At 47.8% G+C, this 18552-nt stretch overlaps 2 protein-coding genes across 3 annotated transcripts in view; one reads left to right on the top strand and one right to left on the bottom strand.

The window, feature by feature from the left end:
- The first annotated feature begins 4754 nt into the window (after positions 1-4754).
- Positions 4755-6436, top strand: insm2 (insulinoma-associated 2). Its single transcript, XM_084683369.1, has one exon. It carries the CDS (start codon positions 4796-4798, stop codon positions 6434-6436), a length of 1641 nt encoding a protein of 546 aa, XP_084539495.1. The 5' UTR covers positions 4755-4795.
- Positions 6437-6988: 552 nt separating this feature from the next.
- ralgapa1 (Ral GTPase activating protein catalytic subunit alpha 1) overlaps positions 6989-18552 on the bottom strand; it is a 49153-nt gene continuing 37589 nt past the window's right edge. For both annotated transcript variants that reach the window (XM_084679491.1, XM_084679500.1), the window contains 2 exons: positions 12565-12689; positions 6989-9111 (listed from right to left, as the gene is read on the bottom strand). In XM_084679491.1, coding sequence (XP_084535617.1) covers positions 8966-9111; positions 12565-12689 — 271 coding nt within the window. In that variant the 3' untranslated portion in view covers positions 6989-8965. The remainder of the gene's footprint in view (positions 9112-12564; positions 12690-18552) is intronic.

Here is an 18552-nt window from a genome sequence, read left to right as displayed (position 1 = left end):
AGCATGTCACAGAGGGCTTCACATACGCCCATAGAACTGCCCCTCAACCAACATAAACCCTCAAGGAAGACAGGGAAAAACTCCCAGGAAAACTCACTGCAGGAGGAAAAATGGAAGAAAACTTGGGAGGAGCAATTAAGTGAGGGATCCCCTCTTCCAGAGACGGTTGGCGAAAGAGAGGATCAGAACACAGGCTTAACATAGTCATACAGCAGGGAAGTGTCAATGGGTGTTGAAACACCAAAATCCAATGTTCAACTTGGTAGATGGGGGAAGGAACTGGATGTCAATGATCGTGACAGCAGTGGAGGTCCAGTGCAGAGTTCTGGGGAGACACATAATGCTGCCCACAAAGACATTGTTATAATGTCCATGGGACAGGATGCAGGTACAGTGTACCAGGGGATGAGGTGGCAGTGCAAGGACACCGTGTGACAAGGTGACTCAGCAGTTTGAGTTGGGATCCTTCTGGACTTCCCACAACTTTAGCGACTCACTTTTACAACCACAACACTTGACACGTGAGGTAAGGAGAAGGAAGATAAGAGGTAAGGGGAGGGGTGCTGCTTGTAAGGAAACTGAAATAGATGGCTGAAACGAAGTGGAGGAAACGTGAGGTATTTTTCTCTTTCATATCTGTCGACAGATAACAGAGAAGTCAGGTTAAGGTGCAATATGAGTCACAGGTAGGAGACAGGAACCATTCTCTCTGGCTGAACAAAACATCAGCTGGCTTCACTTCTGACCAGTTTATATAAGAGCTCTCAGTTATTAAGACGCTATAGTAGATTGGTCTTGCCTTTAAGGCTTAAACAAAATACAACAATTTCAACTTCAGCCCACCCCTTCAAAAAAAAAGATTAAAACAAAGTTTCAACAACTAATGCTTTCAAGTTGTGATGTGATTCGTCATGAATATTCATTTTGGGGCTCCTGAAATGCTCGAAGTGACACATGAATACGGCCAATAATGTGTTACAGGATTTACAGCCAAATAATAAAATACAACACTTTGACAAAGATTACTGGGATTTAAGACCATGGATCGATGAGTTTACCATAGTTGTTACCATGGGGTTTAGCAAAACAAAAATGCTGATTTATTTTTACACCACACCACCAGAAGATGGCGACAGAGCACAATCAATATTCTGATATGTCACAAAACACCACTGACAATGTAGTAGTTTATCTGTTCATTTATGGATTGACATTAGCCGACAGACAGACAACCTGATACATAATAATGTTCAAGCTACATAGGCCTACGTTAGTACACACAGCCTATTGTGCCCCCTCCCTCCCACAAACACACACACACACAAACACACACACACACACACACACACACACACAGAAACACCCACCACACCGAGACTCCAAGCAAACGTTATAAGTTATAAACGGTCCGGAGTAGCGTTGCATAAAAACAATTAAACGTTAATGACGGAGCAAGCTGTCGAGCAGGAACTGCCAGCTATATCTGGCTGCGGGCTCGTGCTGCAGGAGCTGTCCACCTCCCGCGGTGCTGAAGCGCTTCGTGCTAAGCAGAGAGCCATCCGTTGAATCCAACACCAACACTTAATCATCATATAATGCATAATCACCGGCGCTCCCAGGCAGCGATGAAGACAACAAGCCAAGGCATTTGAAAACAGCCTAATTACTAGCCTAGGCCTAAGTAAGCGATTACTGTGAATTCCAACGTCTGAGTTGTTTGGGTTTGCGACCACATGGCGCGGGCAGAGGTCCAGACGTAATACTTTAAGACTGTTGGAACACAAGAGATCAATAACTTCATTTTCAGCAGTCTGTGAGATTAGAGCGGAACAATGATCACACATACATAAGCCATATCTCCCCAGGCTACAAACAACCTTCAGCCTTCTTTACCCGGCTGCAATTATATGTTTCAGAACCATCTTTCGAGGCTTTCAAGAAAATATGCCGTTGACATTTATTGAAAGTAGTACACAAATTAAACATGTAGGCCTTTGTCAAATTTGCCGTTTTCATCGAAGTGTGAGACGCGAATCCGTTAGACTTCTGCTTGTTTTTCACTCTAGATAAATGACAGTGATTGCTTATCAATTTGCCGTTCCCTATTGAAAGGACAGCCCGTATTCCCAAGGTGGCCCTTGTCACGCCATCAGCCAGAGAGCGGGGGCCAGTTCTCACGCTCATCCTCCTTGATTAGTTTCCAGCGACGCCCCCAAACCGTGGACCAACTGGGAAGAGCATATTGCGAGGCGCCAAGGCCGCTCGTTACGCTCCCCCAGGGATAAAGAGTGATTCTCCTCTCCGATTCCTTATCGGCGTTCCCAGCTTCGCCGAGGTGGATCGCTGTGAATGCCGTGCTTCAGCTGGCGGGTTATCGGCCAGTTGGGCCGCCACCAGCTCTGAGCCCTGAGCGTCGCTGCCCCTCTGCTGGGAGATAGCGGTGCCTCACACCAGGGAAAGTGGACACGGAGATATTCCCATCATTACTGCAACAAAGAAGGAGCCATTTATTATCATCTAACATACAATGTAACGAGGAAACCTTTAGCATACGAATGACCTTAACTGATACGACGTTGTCAGTGTTTTTGATACTAACACTAACAATGTATTGCTAGATAGGCCTCCAAATTGTGGCCTTTTGTTACATAGGGACAATAACTTTATAAAAAACGAACAATAATTTTGATTATATCTATAATTACTACCCTACATGTAAATAATTTACACATAGGCTACTCAGACAGTAGCCTATGTTTATCATCTCGTAGCCTATTACAACGTGCATCATTATATAGGCCTATAGGTAAAACACACTGCATGTTTCCCTGTAAAATAAAAGGGTAACGTAAATATGTACAACAGATAATTGCACTAATCTACATTAAATTAATGTGAACATACTTATACAATTTATACTTTTATAAATTGAATTAATTTAGAAAATGTTTCACTGATAAATTGCCTGTGTCCTTGGCTCTCAATTAAAGTCTGAAAGGCAGACAGCCCAGCTGGTGATGCTGCCTTTCAAAGTAAACATCTTAATCGTTCTGTTAGCATTCGGGTAAAACACTGCGTGAGCAGAACGAGGAAGCAGGTAAAGTGCATTAAATCAACAGATTAACGCTGAAGGCCCTTTATTAGAGCAAATGCACGTAGATGGAATGGAGAGGCAGACAAATCACGGGATTTCTTTGGTTTTATACAGAGATGAGAAGTAGAGTAGCCGAATTAAGTAGATTTGTCTGGTATCAGTAGCCTACTTTACTTCACAATTTTTTTTCTCACTTTTTTTCACACAAATATCTGTACTTCCTACTTCTTACATTTTCAAACCAGCCTTGTTACTTTAGTTTCAATCTGTATGTAAATTCGTTACTTCCCATCTCTGTTACACTGTTATTATACTGTTATGTTATTATACTGTTCTTACATTGTTATTATGTTATTACACTATTACTGCACTGTTGTTACACTGTTGTTACATTGTGGTTACACTGTTGTTACATTGTTATTGCACTATCATTACATTGTGATTACACATACACTGTTGCAGAGATGGGAATATTCTGGTTTCAGTAGTTTACTTCACTATTTTTCTAGTCACCAGCTTGACTAGGGTTGCTAACTGTTCCGTATTAGTCTGTATTATTATTTTGTGCTTAATTGATTTGTCCCGTATCTGACCTCTCATGTCCCTTGTATTGACTGCTACACTGATTTAACCACTTACTGATACAACAGCAACAGCAGGAGTGCTGATCAGGACACTTGATAATGATCACCGACACCTGTGATCATCCAATCACAGCCCCCCCTCACGGGCATCAGTCTACTTAAAGTAAATGCGCATATTCGCCAATTAACTATCATTATGACAAATGACTTAAAACAATACACTATGTATTCAAACACAGCCCAAGCGTGCCACTAGAACAGGTTGGAGTAATGACCACTTTTTAGAACCCATACTTCTTTAACTTGAGTGAAAAAGTGTGGTCAGGACTTTTACCAGTCTTTTTAAATATGAGTATCTGTACTTCTACTTGAGTGAAGAATGTGTTTTTATAATAAGGATGGTTTTATAATTAAGAATTCCTCAAATATAGCCTAAGATCAAGACGTGACCTATCGGTGATCTAAGATTAACCTCTCACCAATAAAGATACATGTAGTATAATTACGGATTATAGATACATTATCAGATTAAAATATTAATTTAGCCTATACCTCTGAAAATCAAATAGGTCTTGCCATTCCCCCAAATTGAGGCTGTTACTCAGATCGACTGTTGCTTATCAAAGAAGTGTAATCACACAGAAGGTGACATTTCACTTTAATAAAATTAAACAAAACATCTAGATTACAATGAACTCATCAGGTACGTGCCCTTGATGGTGTTGGCATGCACTGGCGTAGGTTATCATTAGGATCTAACATAAATATGTTATAGACGTAGATTAGTCTAATGGTGCTTTAATGCGCATTTGGGGAAATCATGCCATGATAAGATGTCAAGTGTCTGAAATGCATAATCCTTATTAGCTGTGACACTGTAACTGGATACTTAAGGCTTGCCCCACCTCCCTGTTGTCCGTGCTGATTGGACAGGGTTTGACACAAACTGACTTCACGAGAAAAAAACAAAAAACACAAGAGGCGACCCCAAAGATAAAAAACCAACCACGCGCACCCAAGTATCAGTATCCTCTCAGCCCCCTGCTTCTCATCACCGGGGACCGTGCGCCTTCCGCCTACACTTCAAAGTGGACTTGAGGATCTGTCCGGCGTCAACATGCCCAGAGGATTCTTAGTTAAAAGGAGTAACAAACGCACCTCTTCGTCGTCCTACCGAGCACGCACAGTCAACGATGAGCAGCCCTGTGCGGATTTCCCTTTGCAAACATTGGAGGGGTCAACCAGTGTGCCGGTTGAGTTTCCGAACCTCCCGGTTCCTGTAGACGCCAGTGAGCCGTGGACCTGCGTTCCGGCTGAAGCGGACCAGGCGCAGCTACCTGAGGGCGCAGAACGGATGGAGGTCAACATGGACTTTGGTAAATACGCCTTCACTGACCTGGAGCACGACAGCTCTCCGGGCCGGGCGGACCTCTCTTACAGCCCGATAAAACCAGTAGGCACAGAGTTGGAGAAATCATTCTTTGACCGGTGTCTGACCACAGCGACTGCAACAGAACCGTTCCCAATGCCCACCCCAGTGTCCTCCATTGAAAGATTACTGATGAACCATGCTTCGTTTGGACACGCGGATATGAAGTATGACCCTACATTGCACCTTTATCCTACCGTCCACCACACCATGAAACGCACATACGTAGAGCCGGAGCGCAAGGCCAAGTCGGTGGCTAAGAAGCCCAAGGTAATTCGTAAGCTCAGTTACGAGGACGAGGTCACTACCTCGCCGGTACTGGGTCTTAGGATCAAGAAGGAGAGTCCAGAGTTAAAACCACCGGGATCATCCTCCGGTAATAAGAAACCGTTAGGTGAATTCATCTGTCAGCTTTGTAAGGAGGAGTACCCGGACCCGTTCTCCCTCGCACAACACAAGTGCTCTAGAATCGTGCGCGTGGAGTATCGCTGTCCCGAATGTGACAAAGTTTTCAGCTGTCCTGCTAACCTGGCCTCCCATCGCAGGTGGCACAAGCCTCGCCCGACAAACAACGAAGAGGCGACGAAAAAGATGCAATTGGAGACACGAACCCACGATCGACAGTCGGTAGAGGGGAAGGAGAACGCGAGCGAGCTGAGGGTGAACAATCAGCACCAAAGCACAATGGAGAGCTCCCAGTGTAAGCGCGCGCTGGACAGCTCCCTCAGTCAGGAGCAGCTGCTGCGCGGGAGGTCACCGGATCCACCACCGTATGATCATCGCTATAGGACCATCCCGGAAAAATGTATCGACCTGCGCAACAGGTCGACGGACAGCCCTAACCTTCTGCTCTGTCCCGAGTCGCCTGAGGTGACTGCGTCTCCGTTTCTAGAACCACCCGGAGCTGAGGAGATGTACGACTGCCGTTACTGTGGCAAAAAGTTCCGTAGACAGGCTTATCTCAGGAAACACCTTGCAGCACACGAGACAATCAAAGCTTCTCCGTACACTCAGTTAGAGAACGGACAGATCACTTTCCCGTGTCACTTGTGCGGAGCGCACTTCCCCTCCGCCGAGATCCGAGACAAGCACAGACTCTGGCATGCAATGAGAGACGAGCTCCTTGTGGGGCCGACAGGGAAGAACGCGGGGCCCGGGGTTTTGGTAAGACCAGAGCTGACACCGGGGGACCAGCAGATCTATACTTGCAAGCACTGTCCGTCCACCTTCTACAGCTCGCCCGGGCTCACTCGCCACATCAACAAGTCGCACCCAACCGAGACGCGGCAAGTGATGCTGCTACAAATGGCGGTTCGACCCGGTTGCTAGAGTACAATAATATGTTTTTCTTTTGTAATGTATTACATTAAAGTTGGTATTTTATGATTTGTGTAACAAGGTTAAAACGTCATCACATTAATTTGCAATTATCGAAGCTGAACACACTAACACTGTCTGCTGCAGTGAAGAGGGTACAATTAAACCTTGCTGAAATAGTCCAGAGTTATGTCATAAGTGTGTAATAAAAAGAGGGATTCTGAATATTCTGAACATTTATCTAATGTAGTTCCTATGGAAAGTGTGTTTGTTTGATGTGGCATTCCTATGTAAGCAAGGCTCCCAAGACGTATTTTCATACAGAAAATCAAGCTTATTGTTAGTATATAAAATCGTTTTTTTTTCTTTTGTGGTAAAAAATGCTTTCATAATGGTCTTACAGTTAAGCCCACTTTTGTTTTTTTAATGTTGTGAGCTGAACTATGAATTTATTCTATAACTGTCAATAAATGTTTAAAATGTAAAAAAGTTTAGTATATGTGTATGACCCATCCGAATGACCACCATCTAACAACATTAATGACACATGCAGCACTGGGGGAGTTGTGGCAGGAATACTTTTATTGTCAAACTCCACTGCACATCCACTCGTCTGCAACAGCCTTTACAAATGTATAGATACTACTAAGTTTGACAATAATACTAGAGTCAATTGCATGTCATCTCATGTATGTGTGGGTGTGTGTGTGTGAGAGTGTGTGAGTGCGCTTGCGTAGCTGTCATATCAACACATGCAGTTAGTACTGGTGTCATGCAGTATTTGGTCAGTAGTCACATAGCAGGACAGCAGGTGAAAATGTGTTCTACTGTGGTATACACACACACACACACATGACTGTCTGGAGTGCAGATCTGAGTTTGAGAGTGCAACAAAATCACGTAAGGCTGCAGGATATGACGCCTCCTGTGTCCAGCTCTGGTTGAGCGTTTTGATTATCTTATTCCAACCGTATCCTCTGATCATCGGAAAATAATAATTTAAGAAATCATTCAAATTGTAAATGACCTCAAATATTCAAAACAAAAACACAATGATAATCATAACAACAACAACATGGTTACACCTCACACGATGGCAGCAGTTGTTTAAAAATATGTTATAAACCGAACAGTCCCTTTCTCCCTGCAGGACCCACAACTAAAAGCAATTATCTTCAGAATAAAATAAAAACGATCCAACAACACACAGCACAGTCCTAACAGACCAGGACGAAGCATCGTTCAAAAGCATGAGGAAAAAAAGAAAAAGAAAAGAGTGTGTGTGTACTGGTGTTTGGGTGTGTGTGTGTGTGTGGATGTACACAGCCTTGGCAACTGGACTGACCACTGCTGTCAGAGACATGCTGGAGGACCCTCCCATAGAACTACAGCTAATAGAACACAGTCCCACTTCCAACTTTTGTCTTGACAGGCCTCCGCTCTCTCGCTCTACGGCCCGACCTGCAGTCCTGGCATTCTGCAGGAAAGCTGTGCTGCAGCACATCAGGCTGCAGACCAGAGAGACTGATGTTGAGGTGATGCTGACGCTAGGTGCATACAGTACAGCTCGACCTCAACCACTATGAGTGATGAAGGGAAGCTGAACATCAGCCTGCATCTCTCCCACAGGGGCCAAGCAGGACCCCTGGGCTGTCACGTGTCCAACAATTGGTCTCCATGAAGTTTGAGGTTAATATATGTCATCTTTTTGGCAGCTATTTTCAAATATATACATAGATAGACCACATACAGTCCATACTCTATACACATTAAATATGTATATATTCTCACATATATATTCATCACAAGTGTGTCATAGATAGGGGTGAGTCAAATAAACATCATATATGAACAAAACAAAATAATCAGTAACATTCTTTATCAGGTGAAAACCAATTTTACAATCTTGATAAAAAAAGATAAACAAAACATGACCCCTAAATAAACAGTAGTGAATATTATACTCAAGAGTGGACCAGCTTCACGTTCACCGTGAAATAAACAAACAACAACATCTGAAGTAACCGTAAGTGCTTTACTTAGACCAATCAATGACCAGCCTTTCATAGCAAAAAAAAAAACTTTGACCAATTAGCATCCACCTAACAACTAGGAAAATGAACCATCTCCATCCTCAAATCTGTGATTTCTGTCATGGCACATGACTCATTGGACAGAAACTCACACTATACATAAACTATAGTACACTCTCTCAATGCCTATAATGTAACCTTAAAAGACAAACAAGTCTCTGTATTTTCTTTGTTATAGTTTGAAGGAGGCTGGTTTTGATGGTCCAGGTAGTGACAGTTCTTGTCTTATTGAGTGTTACCTCGACAGGTAAGGCGGGTCCAGGAAGGTGTAACAGCACAGACCGGTTGAGCCAGACAGGTGTAGCAGCCCAGGTGAATGCTGGGCGTGGCCCAAGGCATGGCAGCATGCTAACGTCAGGTCATGTTGGCTGATCCAACGGGGAAATCTGTTCTCATTGGGCCAAGTTGGGGAGGAAGTCAGGTCTTATTGGCTGATTTGGAGGGAAACTCAGGTCTTATTGGCTGATCCAGAAGAGCGTCGTAGCTTCATTGACATGCGGCTCTTGCTAGTACGAGGGGACATTGGCGAGGCTGAGTCGGTCCCGTCGAGCAGCACTGCTGGACTTTCTCCCCACTGACTCTCTTGGCATGAGCCTGGGAACAAGGGAAGAAAGACAAGGAGAGAGGGAGACAGAGAAAGGATATATAAAAAAGCATAGCCTGTCTCTTAAAGACACACACACACACAGACAGACAGACAGACAGACAGACACAGGTAGGCAGGCAGACAGAGACAGACAGACTAACAAGTCACAGACAGACAGACAGACAGACAGACAGGCAGAATGGCAGAGAGAAAGGCCCAGTTGAGCTCTAACACACCTGCTCATCCTACCTACCTGGATGTGCAGGTCAGACTCTAGGTCAGCATTCTACCATGCCTAGCATGTCTACGAGCTCTCTGAGGTCAGCTCTGTTGTAGAGGGCTGGGAGGGGTACAGCATGCAACTAGACTACACTGCAGCATAGAAACGGAGCCATTCTAACTACATGGTCACCAAACAAGCATCATCAGTCATAATGTTCCACTGTAGTCATTGATGTCATAAGGTTACATTGCAGTCATGCTGTCGTAAGTGTACACTGGAGGAATGTTATCAGAAGATTACACTGAAGTCATGATGACATCAGGACACACTGAAGTCATGACGTCATAAGGTTACACTGAAGTCATGACATCATAAGGTTACGCTGAAGTCATGATGTCATAAGCTTACACTGAAGTTATGTTGCCATACGGATACACTGGAGTCATGATGTCATAATGTTCCACTGGAGACATGCTCTCATAACATTGCACTGGATTCATGCTGTCATAACTATACTGGTATGACCAAACAGTATATACATTATATACTGTGTTACTACACACACCTATATACCTCTATAACTGAAACTAATTAGAGGGAACTGGGGAGAGGCAGATGTAAGAAAAAGCTTCCTGGTTCTTCATACCATTCACAGCTAGCATGAAACACCTTCCGTTTCAGCCCCTTGCCCTTGCCCTTGGTCTGTCCAAGGCTGTCTACAGGGACTTTGGGAACCAGAAGGTAAAGCAAACCATTGCTCTCTTGAGAGGGTGATGAGGAGTCACAAAGAAGAGAGGAGAGAGAGGAGAGGAAAGATCAGGGAATAAGGATGGAAAACCACATGGAAGGAGAGAGAGGGAGAGAGGTGGAGTGTATTGGAGAGCAAGCCAGGAGTTAGAACACCAGCAGAAAATATAAAGAAGACGTAGACAATAAGAGAAAAAGGGGAAGAGATCAAAGATAAAAGGTGTGAGCAGTGAGGAGCAGTGAGGAGGCTGAGAGGGAATCGATAGCACACACAGCACAAAGACAGCCAGAGCAGGACCTGAACACTGAGTCAACACACTCACTCACACACACACTCACGTGTACACACACACACACGTGTACACACACACTCTATCTCAACCCCCCCACCCCTGTGCCATTAGTGACTTATAAACCATTACGCTATTATTACTAACATTCATCTTTCAGTTCTAGACTCTAGAATGGAGGCAAGGAAACAAGCAAAAACTTCACTAAAATACAACAGTCCAAACTAACCATGTCTGCAGTGCATCCAGACAGTGTGTGGGTGTGTGTGTGTGTGTTTTGTGACCTGTCTTAGCGCACGATCTTGCCAGAGAACAAGGGGAGAAATTAGGAGTTAGTGGTTATTGAATACAGAGGGTTAATAACAGTGGTCACCAAGACAACAGAGAAACAGAGACGACATTGAAGCCTGACTGGCCTGTTACAGACACATGCAAACTGGCATCCACGTTACACACTGTAAGAACCGGAGGATGGAGAGAAGAAGGGAAGGAGGCGGAGAGACCAATCAGAGGGAAGGTTGTACGGTTAGCCAATGAGAGAAGCATCAGGGTCAGCTGATCTCCAGGTGGTCTTACCTTTATATATACACAAGTGAAACATTAGGATCTACAAGGGAACAGAAAGGAGAGGGACAAAATAACAAAAAACAAAAACATTTAATGGGGAAATCAAATGAAAACAAACAAAAAAAACAAAAGAGAAAAGAAACAAATAAGAGTGTTATGATCTTGGCGGTTAAAGGGAGGCAGAGTATGGCTGCTGTTAGCCGAGACAGAAACAGGGGTTTTCACCAGAGAAGGTCTGGCTTTGGGGCTGAAGAACGACCAACCACCTCATCACCACTGACTCTTCCACAATATGCAGTATGAGCTGGGAAAATACACCAGGTCTCCATGCCCCACACCCACGAGGCTGGGTCGTGTTTCAGTCCCAGAGCAGCAGGTTTGCATGTTCGTAAAAAAAGCAACACAAGAGGGCACAGGTTTGTTTGTTATGGCAGGGTCACCATGGCCTGATAGGAATTACACTGGTGAAAAACATGTTTTGGACAGCTCAGTTTAAAATATAGTCGACTTCCCAGTGAGAGATGAACGTTGTGACCCCACCATAACCAGCTTGTGTCTGTGCCATACATGGGTGCTGGATTGGCAGACAGGTCTGTACTGTTTGTCTACACCTACACAGACAGGGTTCAAAGGTAGCCCGTAGATCAGGTCTATAACTTTGTATGTAGCTAGACAGAGAGGTCTGTAATGGTGTGTCGCTAGACACACAGACAAGGTGATCATTGTGTCTGTAGCTAGACACTTCTATAACTGTGTCTGTCGCTAGGCAAACCCCTAACTCTAATTGTGTCTGTAGCTAGACACTTCTATAACTGTGTCTGTAGCTAGACACTTCTATAACTGTGTCTGTAGCTAGACACTTCTATAACTGTGTCTGTAGCTAGACACTTCTATAACTGTGTCTGTAGCTAGACACTTCTATAACTGTGCCTGTCGCTAGGCAAACCCCTAACTCTAATTGTGTCTGTAGCTAGACACTTCTATAACTGTGCCTGTCGCTAGGCAAACCCCTAACTCTAATTGTGTCTGTAGCTAGACACTTCTATAACTGTGCCTGTCGCTAGGCAAACCCCTAACTCTAATTGTGTGTAGCTAGACAAACAGGCTGTGATGTGTCTGTAGCTAAACATCCACACTCTGATAGAAACAACACGGAGCGAGTCAGTGGGATGACAGCTTATAGAGATAGAGTACACACCGTGTTACAAAGGATCAATCTGTCTCTATGTCTCTACGTTTCTCGGTTACTGGCTGAATCTACTAAGCGCTCCTATGAAGTCATGATCTGCAGTTGAAAAAGGAGCAGGGTGCTCCAGCTCTGCTTACAAACACAGCTTCCAGAAGGAGTGCTGTTGTTGTTCCCAGGCCCCCAACCCCAGAGAGATGGTCAGTTACGCAAAACTGCGGATTATGACTTTAACCTCTTCAGAGTTAGACAGGTGGAGTGCTAGGAAATAAAGGATCTACGGACAGGATCTCATTTTACCATCCTCTCTTAGAACTACAGCTTCCGGTAAGCTGTGTCCCTATTGGTGAACTTACAGGTGAGGCCCCGCCTGATTGGGTGAGTCTGCAGATGGAAGATGAGAGGTCAACCGTGATTGGTCTAAGGCTGGGAGGGAGGCGTGGTTTACCTGAGTCGGAGGAGAGGTGGTGGCAGGGGGCGGGACTGAAGACTCGGGCAGCGTAATCCTCAAACGTGGTTGGCTCCAGGTGGTGCTGGACGATAGTCTCTAGATACCGCGCTCTCTCCTCGTAGCTGGGTTCAGAGGTCAAGGGAAAAACAACACTGCTAGCAGAGATAACGTTCTGACTGAACCACGGATTTGAACCAAATCCACTCCAACTGTCTGGCAGCGGCCCTGTTCCAACAGTAACTGTCTAACCTAAACCTCTACGCAGTCCATTTACCACATTTCAGCCTCTGTTTAGCAGGGATTCAAACTAACAACTGTTTGGTTGCAGACCTGCCTCTTCCTCTACCTTGATAACACTTCTTTAATGAACTCCATAACTCTCCATCAGAAAGTCTCTCTCCGTTCCTAATGGCAACCATCAGGGAGCATTACAGGCTCCTAGGTAAGGGCAGACATCCCATAATGTCACAACTGTATTATCCACCTATCACAGTGGAGGTAGAGGCTGACATGGGCCGGCGATGGCCTTTACTGTCCTGGTGATCCACTTTAGAGAAAATGATGGGATTGGGTAAATGGCCTGTATTGCATTAGGCTGCAGCATATTATGGGTTTAGAATGATGAGATTCTGTTAATGGAGACGATTGGATTAACTAAGACGTAGAATATGAACTGACATGGAGAGGAGAGAGGAGAGGATGGGGGGGGGGGGGTGAGGTTCCTCTAGTGGGAGAGACGGGGGGGAGAGAGACAATGAGAGAGAAAACTAAAAGCGGGAATGTGGGTGAAAGGTATAGAGAAGGACAAAAGAGAAGGGTTGAAAGGGGTGAGAGAGAGACATAGAGAGAGAGAGGGAGAGAGAGAGAGGGGGAGAGAGAGTATACGTTAGGAGGGCGGCAGGTGAAAAAGAAAGGAAGTTGTGAGATACAAAAGAAAAGAGAAAAGAAAGAGATAGTTGGGGCGTAGGGGCGAGGAGGGGAGGGCAGGGTGAGGAGGGGTGCAGAGAGAGCAGGGGAGGGCAGGGGAGGGCAGGGTGAGGAGGGGTGCAGAGAGAGCAGGGGAGGGCAGGGTGAGGAGGGGTGCAGAGAGAGCAGGGGAGGGCAGGGGAGGGCAGGGTGAGGAGGGGTGCAGAGAGAGCAGGGGAGGGCAGGGTGAGGAGGGGTGCAGGGTGAGGAGGGGTGCAGAGAGAGCAGGGGAGGGCAGGGTGAGGAGGGGTGCAGAGAGAGCAGGGGAGGGCAGGGTGAGGAGGGGTGCAGGGTGAGGAGGGGTGCAGAGAGAGCAGGGGAGGGCAGGGTGAGGAGGGGTGCAGAGAGAGAGCAGGGGAGGGCAGGGTGAGGAGGGGTGCAGAGAGAGCAGGGGAGGGCAGGGTGCAGAGAGAGCAGGGGAGGGCAGGGTGAAGAGGGGTGCAGAGAGAGCAGGGGAGGGCAGGGTGAGGAGGGGTGCAGAGAGAGCAGGGGAGGGCAGGGGTGCAGAGAGCAGGGGAGGGCAGGGTGAGGAGGGGTGCAGAGAGAGCAGGGGAGGGCAGGGTGAGGAGGGGTGCAGAGAGAGCAGGGGAGGGCAGGGTGAGGAGGGGTGCAGAGAGCAGAGAGAGGGCAGGGTGAGGAGGGGTGCAGAGAGAGAGCAGGGGAGGGCAGGGTGAGGAGGGGTGTAGAGAGAGCAGGGGAGGGCAGGGTGAGGAGGGGTGCAGAGAGAGCAGGGGAGGGCAGGGTGAGGAGGGGTGCAGAGAGAGAGCAGGGGAGGGCAGGGTGAGGAGGGGTGCAGAGAGAGAGCAGGGGAGGGCAGGGTGAGGAGGGGTGTAGAGAGAGCAGGGGAGGGCAGGGTGAGGAGGGGTGCAGAGAGAGCAGGGGAGGGCAGGGTGCAGAGAGAGCAGGGGAGGGCAGGGGAGGGCAGGGTGAGGAGGGGTGTAGAGAGAGCAGGGGAGGGCAGGGTGAAGAGGGGTGCAGAGAGAGCAGGGGAGGGCAGGGTGAGGAGGGGTGCAGAGAGCAGGGGAGGGCAGGGTGAAGAGGGGTGCAGAGAGAGAGCAGGGGAGGGCAGGGTGAGGAGGGGTGTAGAGAGAGCAGGGGAGGGCAGGGTGAGGAGGGGTGCAGAGAGAGCAGGGGAGGGCAGGGTGCAGAGAGAGCAGGGGAGGGCAGGGGAGGGCAGGGTGAGGAGGGGTGCAGAGAGCAGGGGAGGGCAGGGTGAGGAGGGGTGCAGAGAGCAGGGGAGGGCAGGGGCACAAGGCAAGCGCCGTGCTGTGGGTGAGAGAGGGGAGAGGTTATTTCAAGAGCATCACAGGAGGAGTGTGTGTGCGGGTGATGAGACACCTGGGGTGAACTGACAGAAGAACAACACTAACAGTGTTCTAGCAGTGTCTCTCACACACAGGGTGTGTGTGTGTGTGTGTGTGTGTTAGACACAGTATGTGAATGTGTGTTTAGTGAATGTGTGTGTGTGTGTGTGTGTGAAAGTGTGTGTTAGGAACTGCTCAGAGGGGGAACAAAACCTGCCGATTGCCTTTTCCTGTTTCCCATCACTTCACTTCCTGCTCTGTTGGGCTCAAGGCCTTAAGACATGTACGTGTGTGTGTGTGTGTGTGTTTGAGACAGTGAATGATTGAGTGAGAGACAGAGAAGGAGGGAGAAAGGGAGACAGCAAGCTGAATAATATCTGTATGCATTGGGGGTTTTCATGAAGTGTGTGTGTGTGCGAGAGTTAGTAATGACTGATATGCCTTCCCAGGGTTCTGATCGTCACACCTCCAGACCTCCTGCCTCATGGAGGGGGGCACTTAGCGCTCAACAGGAACAGGAAACGTGTCACACTGACATCAGGTCTGACTGACACACATGGCACTGAACAGGGTTCACACCTAACCCACCACGACACTAATCTAGTTCAGGTTTGGTCGTTCCTCTCAGAACGACCCCTCCATCAGACCGTGAGTCAGTCTACCTACACTTGATTCTGTTCCCCACTTCCTGGCTACAAAGAGCTTTATTAAACATAGACTGTCATGACCTTGTTGTCTACACATACCGAACCTTGTTCCGGAGAGAAAACCTCCCAGGTTCTACATAACAAACGCCATGCAGAAAGGTGCTTAAGTCAGAATCTCAATTTAACATTAAGATGTTGATGAAGTTCAGGTTGAACCCGTTTCCTACTATGAACTAAACTCAGAGCTTGGACCCTTCAAAAAGTCTACACTATAGACCACAGCCCAGGGGCATATAAAGGCAGTCTACACTTTAGACCCCAGCCCAGGGGCATATAAAGGCAGTATACACTATAGACCACAGCCCAGGGGCATATAAAGGCAGTCTACACTTTAGCCTCCGGCCCAGGGGCATATAAAGGCAGTGTACACTATAGACCACAGCCCAGGGACATTTAGAGGCAGTCTACACTATAGACCCCAGCCCAGGGGCATATAAAGGCAGTCTACACTATAGACCCCAGCCCAGGGGCATATAAAGGCAGTCTACACTATAGACCACAGCCCAGGGGCATACAAAGGCAGTATACACTATAGACCACAGCCCAGGGGTAGGGTACTTGACCTGAGAGTTGATAGCAGCAGCAGGGAAAGCCACACTGCTGGGATAGTTAATAGCATCCTTTTCTCCTCCACTACTTCTGTCCCTCTACGGCTCCCTCCCTCGCTCTGCGTGTGTCCCCTCACCGACCAACGCCACATGCCACTAATGCCATCCTGTCGCCACGACAACTAATCCCCTCGCTCTTTGCGAACTAGAGGGAAAGAGAGAGGCGAGGAGAAAACTGCTCGTTGCCACGGCTCTGCCCTGCTGTAAACCTGCTGGAAGAGCTATGCTGATGAACCTTGTGCTTAACGGCTTCTCAAGGGAAGAACGCGTCTGCAGAGAGACTTAGTGAGACGGAAGCTGAAGAGACAGAATGTCGCGGAGGAAAGGAGGAGGACAGGAAAGTAAAGGAGGAGAGGAGGAGAATAGCCTCTTTTGTGTATTACCAGAAACTCATTTTCCCTGCTGATGAAAAGGCAGAGGGGAGAAGTGCTTGCGCCCCCCTCCCTCCCTCCCCCATCTCCCTCTCTCTCCCCCACCTGCCGTGTGCCTCATTGTCACCATGCTCCTCTCTCGCTCCTCTGTCGCTTCCTCGCAGGGCGCAGGCACATTGCCAGGCAGGAGACGAGGGAAGGAGAGCTTGTTAGCACATTAGATGTGAGGGGGCGCTCGGCTTGTCTCTGGGTTCGGCGCTGCGTGGAGCCAGAGAGGCCAGGAACACTCTCTGGCAGTGTGTTAAATTACCACGATGAGCTTGCTACTGCTTACAGGCCACAGATTGATCTCTCCTGCATTTTCTTTTCTTCATCCCCCCCCACCGCACACACATCTCATCTCCTTCCTTCCTCTCTGTAGCCAGACCAGTTCACAGAGTGGCAGAGACACAAAGGGAGAGACAGAGGATAGTAGTAGGTAGGTGATCTCCAAACCTCTACAGGGATACGTTGGAACTTGTGTGTTTTCGGACCAAAGCCACAGATCTTAAACTTATATTGTGCGCACATGCACGCCAACTGCACAAAAACAAAACAAACCATGCCTTTAGAAAACACACAACTCATGATAAGCAGGTCAGGGGCTGGCCAGGCAGGTCTAGAGGAAGGGAAACTTCCAGAGATTTTTATGAACTACCATACACCTCGGAGTGAACCAGTAAATTCTCCTCTCCAGAAGTCTGACTGCAGTTGACTCTGTCATCAGAGACTGGGGCCAGGGCAGCGTAACTTCAGACACAAACACCATATCTGTGTCCCGAGCTCTCCACTTCTTCTGGTCACTCCTCTCCTTTCCCTCCCTTCTCCCTTCACCTCCTCTCCTTTCCCTCCCTTCTCCCTTCACCTCCTCTCCTTTCCCTCCCTTCTCCCTTCACCTCCTCTCCTTTCCCTCCCTTCTCCCTTCACCTCCTCTCCTTTCTCTCCCTTCTCCCTTCACCTCCTCTCCTTTCCCTCCCTTCTCCCTTCACCTCCTCTCCTTTCCCTCCCTTCTCCCTTCACCTCCTCTCCTTTCCCTCCCTTCTCCCTTCACCTCCTCTCCTTTCCCTCCCTTCTCCCCTCACCTCCTCTCCTTTCCCTCCCTTCTCCCTTCACCTCCTCTCCTTTCCCTCCCTTCTCCCTTCACCTCCTCTCCTTTTTCTCCCTTCCCCCTTCTCCCTTCACCTCCTCTCCTTTCCCTCCCTTCTCCCTTTGCCTCCCCCATCCTCTCCTCTCTTCCCTCCGGCCAGCGGGACACAGAACAGAGAGAAAAACATCAGATAAATAATTGAATTTGAGGAGTTTTACAGACTGTAATTACAGAAATCTATGTGTGCCCTGAAGTGCAGTCTAATCGGTTTATGCCCCATCTGATGGTGGCGATAGTGAGGCCTAGCAGTGATTGTATTAGCTGGCCCAGCCTGCATGCTGCATCACTCCAGCCAAGCACCCCGGCACACAGATCAGAGGACAGATACACACACACACACACACACACACACACACACACACACACACACACACGAGAGAACAGATAGAGGACTGGCCTAATGTTCAGCTGCCTGAGGGCAGACACACACAGTGAGATCTAAGGCTGGTCTCCACCACCATATCCATTCCTATTAATCTGGTCCCAAACCCAATAGAGGCCAGTGAGATATGGCTGCCGGCCTGACCTGCTAAATCTAGCACTCCCCCCCCCCCCCCCCTCCCTCCCCCTGCAGGGCGTTCAGCCTCCCACTGCCTTCACCAATACAACGTTTATCTAACGTTTAAGGTGTAGCAGACAACCCTAATGTGGTTATGGCAGGTTCTCACACCAACGTACACATGCAAACACACACACACACACGGCCTGACGCGCCCGCGCTTAATGTGGACGTGAACAAATTGCCCATGCACATGTACGCCACCTCAGAATAATAAATCTGGAATTAGAGAGGGGGCAGATGTCAGTTCCATCCAGGCCCGTCTGCTGCGAGCACACTCGTCT

The sequence above is a fragment of the Hypomesus nipponensis genome, chromosome 3 (assembly GCF_054491055.1).
Source record: "Hypomesus nipponensis isolate SF chromosome 3, ASM5449105v1, whole genome shotgun sequence".
In the NCBI taxonomy this organism is placed as follows: domain Eukaryota; kingdom Metazoa; phylum Chordata; class Actinopteri; order Osmeriformes; family Osmeridae; genus Hypomesus; species Hypomesus nipponensis.
The sequence above is the reverse complement of the archived record's forward strand: the minus strand, read 5'-3'. Positions and strand labels throughout refer to the sequence as shown.

Coding starts and splice junctions, on each gene's coding strand:
- insm2 (XM_084683369.1), top strand. CDS start 4,796: ATGCCCAGAGGATTCTTAGTTAAAAGGAGTAACAAACGCACCTCTTCG.